The sequence below is a fragment of the Humulus lupulus genome, chromosome 6 (assembly GCF_963169125.1).
Source record: "Humulus lupulus chromosome 6, drHumLupu1.1, whole genome shotgun sequence".
Lineage (NCBI taxonomy): Eukaryota > Viridiplantae > Streptophyta > Magnoliopsida > Rosales > Cannabaceae > Humulus > Humulus lupulus.
Window position 1 is genome coordinate 3,851,711 of NC_084798.1, and position 7,870 is coordinate 3,859,580.

The window sequence follows — 7,870 nt, forward strand, 5'->3', positions numbered from 1 at the left end:
GATAATTCACGAAGCACAAAGTCAATAAAGATAGAGATTGATGACTCCCCTGAATCTGAAGGTGAAGGGAAGCATGATCGAGATCCCTGCATAAGCAAACTAAGCAGCTCGATGAAACACCAACTACCCAAAAGGACACATAACCATTTTCCCAAACACCGAAAATAAACATGCGCCAAACAAAATAAGCTTCACCAAAAGCATCATGGATCCCCGCAAAGGAATATTGGACCGATGAAGAGTGAACAACACCATTATTAATTAAAGGTAACACAAACAAAATCAAAGTAAATAAACAACGAGACATTAAATAAAAAGACAATACCCCTTCACACCATACCATCCCTCCTAACATCACCCGCCCCTGATTCAACCCAAAATGCCAAACCCCATCGGCACCACAATCTAGTGCACGGAGCAGAACCCGGCCACCCTCGCGAGACAGCCACAAACGAAGACGACTGGAGAAGGAGAAGACCAGGCAAGAACCAATAGCGGTGGATCAGTGTAGGAGAAAGAGAGGCGAAGAGGTTGCTTGCAGTATCACTAATAGCCTCTCGGTCGAAGCCTTGCCGGAGCCTGGAGGCAGACCAGTGAAGCCCCGACTGAGAGGAGACTATGTGGCGGCGGCTAGAGTTTCAAAAGACCCTATGTGAGGGAGAATACTAACAAAGAGAGTTAAATTTTTATGTTTTTTTTTTTTAAAATATCAATGAGAAGATACAAGATATTTAATTTCATTATCAATTTTTTATTAGGCTAACCAAGACCGTAGTTTATAAACATCTGGTCAAGATTATAACTAGGATTACCATGTAGTTTATAAACATCCGGTCAAGATTATAACTAGGATTACCATAGAATTACCTTAGCTAATACTAAACATTAGAATAAATTCTCTTGAAAAGATAAACTATCCATTCCATTCAATCGTTCTAAATATATTATTTACTGTATGTTTGTTCCTAAATTATCTTCGCACTATGCACCTTCCTTTCTTCTTATTAAGATAGATCAATATAGTTTTTCTTTACATGAATTTGGTTTAGAGATTCATATCAATGTTATTTAGACATTTTTTTTATCAATTGAAACCACGTAACTGAACATTTGACTGAAAAATATTGTCATCATTGGACTATGAAAAACAAGAATATTGTGTCAATCACTTATGAATTTAATTAAAAATCATTTGAGCTACTCTTTTATGTTGCAAATAAATATTTAAGTATTTATTCACGAAAAAAATGAGAAGCCTCTGAAATGTCACTCATCATCACTCAATATAATAGAAATTATTACTTGAAGTGTAGGCTAATCTAATCCAATCGAATCCAATCCAAGTTGTCGGGCCTTTCTCCAAGCGCCTATTCTTGATTCCGAGGCACTGGGAAAGCAATCACATCTCGAATACTGGCTGCGTTTGTTAAAAGCATGACTAACCTGTCAATTCCAAGTCCCTGAAACATAAATTATTACCATTAGAGATGGATGAATGAAACAGTTACCAGGTGATAAACAGTATACTCGACCGGGAATCTGCCCCAGTGATCTCAAGAATTTGAGCTAGGAAGAATCGAACTTGGAATCGTGCGCTAACCACACATCCCAACCTTCGCCCTTACTATAAGGGCGACCCCTTGGGTTATGTTTAAAAGGATCTTTGCTAAAACACTACTCTTATCCTCAATGTCCATAAAAAATAATTTCAAAGTTGAAACAAGATATTAGAGGATGACAGTACCATTCCTGAAGCTGGAGGCATTCCATATTCCAAAGCTGTTAGGAAATCATCATCAAGTGTTACTTCATAGGACTCATCATCCTCATTTTCCTTTTTCTTCTCTTCGGTTCTATCAGCTTTCGAAAGAGATTCTGCTCTCTTCTCATTGTGTTGCCTTACTTGCTCTTCCAACCGTCCTCGCTGCAAGAATTAAAAAAATCAAAATCTTCTTTCTAGTTGGAACAAACATATGACATTCTGTTTAAATTAGTGATTACCTGATCAACAGGATCTGTTAATTCTGAGAAAGCATTGGCCAGTTCACGACCACATATGAAAAGCTCAAATCTTTCAGTCAACCCAACATGCCTAATATGAAATAAACCATACACTTACTTTAGAAGAAGTAAACCATACACTTACTCATAGAATAAGTAATATATAAGCAAATCAAATCATATCATAAAAAAAATGTCATTACCTTCTGTGTCGCTTTGCTAGAGGAGATATCTCAACTGGATAGTCCAAGACAAATGTAGGTTGAATAAGCTTTGATTCAACAACTATCTCGAAAACCTAAATAAAAGTGGATACAAATTGCTTAGAGCAAAAGTAATGAGACTTCAGAGTACTGGACAAGATGATAAGAAAATTGCATGGAAACTCAAGACTTCTGGATTGTAAAAAGTAGATTAACCTCATTAAGAACGTGGCCGACAGATGGGCATGCTCCAATGGAGGACTTTTCTTTATTACCAAGGTTCTCAAGGGTCCTGAGAGTGATTTCTTTAGCAGCTTCAAGGTCGCTGCTCAATTCATGGAAATCGATTCCAGTTGCTTCTTTAACAAGGTTGTGCATGGTTTCCCTCCTCCAAGGTCGTTCAAGACATATCTCCTCTCCCTACATAGATATGTCATGCCTTCAGCAAATTACAAGCCACAGAAAGAACCAACAGAAAGAATCTCCAACGTAGTAAACGATAGACCACATATTACCTGGTAATCAACAGTAAGCTTCCCCTGAACTACAAGTGCACATCGAGTAACAATTTCCTCAGCCATGTTGATCATACTTTCATAGTCTGAATATGCTTCGTACATCTAAGATCAAACTAATAGCAATTGAGATCAGAGCTTTGTTTATATAAAATGAAGTCAACATGTATGTTGAAAAAAAAATCATTAATTGACATGCTGCATACAAAAAGCACAGCTGAATTAATAGTGTAGCATATCAAACAAAAGAAGTATTAAGAACGAGTTTACCTCAATGGTGGTAAATTCTGGATTATGACGATTTGAAATTCCTTCATTTCTGAATATTCGACCAATCTCATAAACTTTTTCAAACCCTCCAACCTGTAATCCACAGAGATTTAATTTGAGTGCAAAAGATTAAAAAATAAAATGGAGAGAAGTAAATGACAATAATTGATATTTTTTTTATAATGGGAACCAAAAACGTGCATGCAAGTGAAAAAGTTTGGTAGAACAAAAAAAAAAAAATTAGATGGATATGCAAATATTCATTGATCTTCAAGGACAAGATTATAAATGTTTACACTGAGAGAACTAAGTAGAAAACTACGCAGTGTGTACATCTCTCTCTAGATAAATATATACATTTATATATATATATATATTGTAAGAAATGAGAACTTTAATAAACTAATGAATGGGAATAGTTATATAAGCCAATATAAAAAAAAGTAAAATATACAAGGAGGAGAAATTTGGTGTAGGCATAGAGACTGATAAGAATTTGCCTGTATGTGTTCTCTTGTACAGATATAAAGAAGAGCTCAAGAATTATCATTAAAAGACAAATGAATTTCTTATAAAATACTGTCAGCCTTGAGAAATCTACATTTGAAACAGCAAATGTTTTATAAAATCTTTACACAGAAAAAACTTGCTTAGCAAAACAATACTGCCATGAAAGTGATCAAATCTGACATATACACACAAACCAATGAATAAAAATTAGAAAGCAGCTTCGGGAAAATGACTAAGTTAAACTGGAGAAATTACACCTTGGAAATACCAGAGGGCGGTTGAAGAGATTATGCATGTTAGTATAGCACTCAAAAGAAAATGAATATAGTTTAAATCCTCACCAGCATCCTCTTCAAGTGGAGCTCTGTTGCTATCCTCAAATAAAGATCCCTTCCTAGCGAATTATGGTAGGTAACAAATGGTCTTGCTTCTGCTCCACCAGCTGCTCCCTAGTTGATTAAGTCAATTAAAAACCAACCTTCAAATAGAAACAGTACTTATGTATGTAAATTAAGGCACCAAAAAATTGTCATATACAGAAAAAGTAAGAACTATTCCTGGAAATGAATACAGTTAATCAAAATTTATAAAATATGAACAAAAAGAATTCCCAGCTATGTATTTCAACAGTTCAACCTCCAGTCATCTTTACAATAAACTACACATTATCTTTTTTTTAAAAAAAATTCTAGAATAGGGTATTCTATAAGTTGTATCTTGGCCAAGAACAAAAGCTAAGCAATTGAACAAGCATCACCAGAAGTAACAGTAATCTTACATAAGAACTCAGCCAAACTACAAAGTCAAATTCCATTATAGAAATGCTAAATCTTGATCTTGATATGAACCATATGACCATAAAACGGTTAGAAAATCCACAAACCTGTAGAACTGGAGTTTCAACTTCGAGAAATCCAAAAGATTCCACTGTCTTGCGTAACTCTGATACAATCTAATCCACCAAAAAGAAAAAATAGCAAAATATCTTTAATGTATAAACAGCAAGATGCCTCAACCACTATCTAGGGAATAATATTGAATTTATATATGTATACTTTAAAATGCCCAAACTAGAAACACCTTGGTATACCATCCTTCTTTTGCTCAAGTTTTCAACAACTCCATAATTGCTAAATACATTCAACCACCGTAAGCACTCTAATATTTAGAGCAAATTTGTTCAAAAGAAAGATAAAATATCCATAACTTGCATAAATAAATTGTCTCCTTAAGTGTTAATGCTGTTAAGGAACTTAATATAAAAATTATAACCCTGTAACCTTTTTTTTAGAAAAAAATTAAAATCCAATGAACTGTGTTTCAACTCAGGAAAGGTCATTTAACGCTATTTTTGTCTATTCAAATACTTCCTCAGAAGCGAAGTACACTTGAAGCAATGATGTAAGATAGTTCTAAGGTCCTCAAGTTAATAAAAATACTATTTTTGGAAAGAACATATACTTTAAATAACTAAAAGGTCTTTAATTACTCCTCAGCCTAACTTACCTTTGCTCTCTTCCGAAATACATCTGCTACTTCAGGATTGGAAATCATATCAATGTACCTTTAAAAGAAAAGTAAAGTTCAGTTATAACCAAGTATACCCCAAATAATATATATTTTATTTAAAAAGCCATTTAGGCAAGTCTTTTGCAAGAACCACTGCAACCAATTGTGGGCTATCATCATCCAGTAAAAAACAATTTGTTATTTCCCATAAGAGACACTCTCACTCAAACTGTGAAAAAGAAACAGAAAACTCAACTTACCGTTGCCGGTAACGCTTATCCACATGAGTTAGACCATGATATTTGTCTGGCAAGGGCAGTAGAGATTTTGTGAGAATTGCAAAAGAGTTCACATAGACAGAAAGCTCCCCTAAAGAAACAAAGAAATAAGTTCAATTAGTTTCTCACCTCAAAGGGGAATCACAAAAAATGTAAGAAGCGAGTCAAAGCCAATGGCATTTTTTATAATTGGCATTGGTTTATCTAAATAGCTTCCAATACAAATAGGGTAAGAATAGCTTCACCCAGAAGTACCAAGAAATTCAACAATCAGCACCTAATCGCAATTAGGTGCAAAAGATAAAAAAAAATTAGTACTTGCCTTTCTCAGTTCGCTTAATTGAGCCACTAGCACCAAGTATGTCACCAATATCAACAAGATTCTTAAGCTGGTCAAACTGATCACTTAAAAATCTCGCCTTTTCACAATAAAGCTGTTTCAAACATTGAACAACTTGAGTGAGGATTCTTCCATACTAAATGTGAGCAAAGATTTATAGAAAGTTTCTGAAGAAACCATCCCTACCCGCCAAAATTTACAAACTTTGGAAAACTCACCCCATATTTTTTTTAAAAAAAAAGGTAACTAACTTATATATTTTAGATCAAGCATCCCATAAAATACATATGCTTTTAAGAACTAAACCACCTAATCACATCTTGTTATCATATTTTTTGTTTATTATAAGTATCCATCTAACAAAGAGATGGCAAGATCATTGTAAGGACAGAAAAATGAGATGGGGATACCTGAATTGTCCCAGAATCATCTCTTAGAGTGAGAAATGCAAGCTTTCCAAATGCTCGACGAGCCACAATTCTTCCGGCTATTGATACATTGTCTTTCTCACCATTCATCTCTTCGCCATTTTCTAAATTTTTATAAGTCTCTTGCAGCTGATTAGCAGAGTGAGTCCTGTCCCACTTATATGCATACGGTTCCAGCCCTTTGCTTCTCAATTCTTCTATCTACACAAAACACATCCACACACACCTATGTTTATTGAGCAGTATCGAAATAACAATGTCCCTCTAACACACATTTCGCCGAACAGTTTATGGACATTACTTAATTGCCTCAAACAAGGATACGTAGTCAGCGTCTAATTTCAAAAGCTAGAGTTGGGTGTTAATCATCTTCACAATTTTCTCAAACAAAAAAAACATACATACATACATATATATATATATAATAATCAATTATCATAGAAATACCTCAATCAAAACTTTGGAGAAACCAATTCAAAGAAGAATGATAAAGAACAGACCTTCTGCAAGCGAATAGCTCGAACTGACTCCGGACTAGAAGTAGTAGAAGAAGAGGAGGAGGATGAGCGGCGATTACGGGCGTTGGGATTAGTAGCGGTGGCGGCGGAAGAACAAGAGCGAATAAGGAGCGGAGAAGAAGAAAAAGAAGAGGAAGAGCGTCTTGCTCTGAAGGCGGTGGCGGAGGAAGATGAGGTTTTGAAGAGGTGCTTCAATGGCCGCCATTGCAAGCTCAAGCTCCAAGCTTTCACTGCTTCCATCTCTTCTCTTCTCTTTTCAGTGAGAGTCAGCCACAACAAGTGATATGATAACTGCCTTTGTGTGTGTCCATTTTCTAAATTATTGTCGTTTTCCATTATTGGTGTCGTTTTTAAAATTATTGTCGTTTTTCTTACTAATCTCGTTTTCCAAGTTAATATTGTTTTTTTAATTATTGTCGTTTTCCCGAAGTATAATCGTGTTTTATTATTAATGTCGTTTTTCCAAATTACTGTTATTATTTCTTAATAATGTCGTTTTCCCAGAAGTATTGTCGTTTTATACATATCAATGTCGTTTTCCATATTGATTTTTTTAAAACTAATTTTTTTTATTATTATTTATGTTATAAAAATTAAAAATTAGATATTTAAGTACAATAATTATATAAAATTAAGTATTTATTCCGTTAATATCCATATTTTACTAGTTTGATATTTTCCACCTAGTCAGAAAAAGTAATGGTTGCAACAAAAAATAAAGTTTAAGTTTTTATAATATCTCTTCTATATAAAAAATGTATAAATAACATAAATTCTTAGTTTTAATGGTTTTTTTTATTAATTTTAATAAAATATTCTAAATATTTAACCGAATATTTCTTTAAAATATATAGTTCTCAAGTCCCTCACCGGACTTAGTCCAACAAGTGGGACCCAAAAAAAATTGCCAAGTGTCAAGCTATTGAATTATTTGGGGTTTTTATTATTACATGATTTTACTTGATGAACCGGTGATGGAAACCGGTTGTAAAAAAAAATTGAATCATGGTCTGAAAAGTATGGGCAAAATAGTAATTTGCAGGTAAAAAAAGTCTACAGTGGAGGGCAATAAGGTAAAATTAGTATTGTGTTCAAACATATTTACGAAATTGGGAAAGTAATGTTTAAGAGTCACTTAGTAATTTTTAAAGGAGTAGTCAGGAATAATGTTGTATGTAAAAGTAATGAATTTCCAGTAACTCATTTGCATATAAGTAACATTTTGATATCAGTAAGTAATATTAAATAGAGTGGTTAGGAATAACATAATAGCTGAAAGTAAAAAAACCGAAAGTAAT

The 7,870-nt window shown here is 33.9% G+C and overlaps 1 protein-coding gene across 1 annotated transcript; it reads right to left on the reverse strand.

Moving 5' to 3' along the window:
• Window positions 1-1,156: 1,156 nt before the first annotated feature.
• Window positions 1,157-6,836, reverse strand: LOC133781448 (lysine--tRNA ligase, chloroplastic/mitochondrial). The gene is made up of 14 exons (XM_062220429.1): window positions 6,555-6,836; window positions 6,037-6,255; window positions 5,609-5,720; window positions 5,269-5,377; window positions 5,006-5,063; window positions 4,383-4,451; window positions 3,841-3,948; window positions 2,990-3,082; window positions 2,720-2,824; window positions 2,421-2,624; window positions 2,205-2,299; window positions 2,002-2,092; window positions 1,745-1,924; window positions 1,157-1,460 (listed from the first exon to the last, which is right to left on the reverse strand). The coding sequence occupies exons 1-14, from the start codon at window positions 6,810-6,812 to the stop codon at window positions 1,368-1,370; spliced, it is 1,794 nt and encodes a 597-aa protein (XP_062076413.1). The 5' UTR covers window positions 6,813-6,836; the 3' UTR covers window positions 1,157-1,367.
• Between the last annotated feature and the right edge of the window lie 1,034 nt (window positions 6,837-7,870).

Excerpts from the sequence above, each read along its gene's own strand:
- LOC133781448 (XM_062220429.1), bottom strand. The coding sequence starts at position 6,812 with ATGGAAGCAGTGAAAGCTTGGAGCTTGAGCTTGCAATGGCGGCCATTG. Across the intron at positions 4,452-5,005 it reads TATTTCGGAAGAGAGCAAAG|ATTGTATCAGAGTTACGCAA; the intron begins GTAAGTTAGGCT and ends TTGGTGGATTAG. Across the intron at positions 2,093-2,204 it reads CTAGCAAAGCGACACAGAAG|GCATGTTGGGTTGACTGAAA; the intron begins GTAATGACATTT and ends ATTTCATATTAG.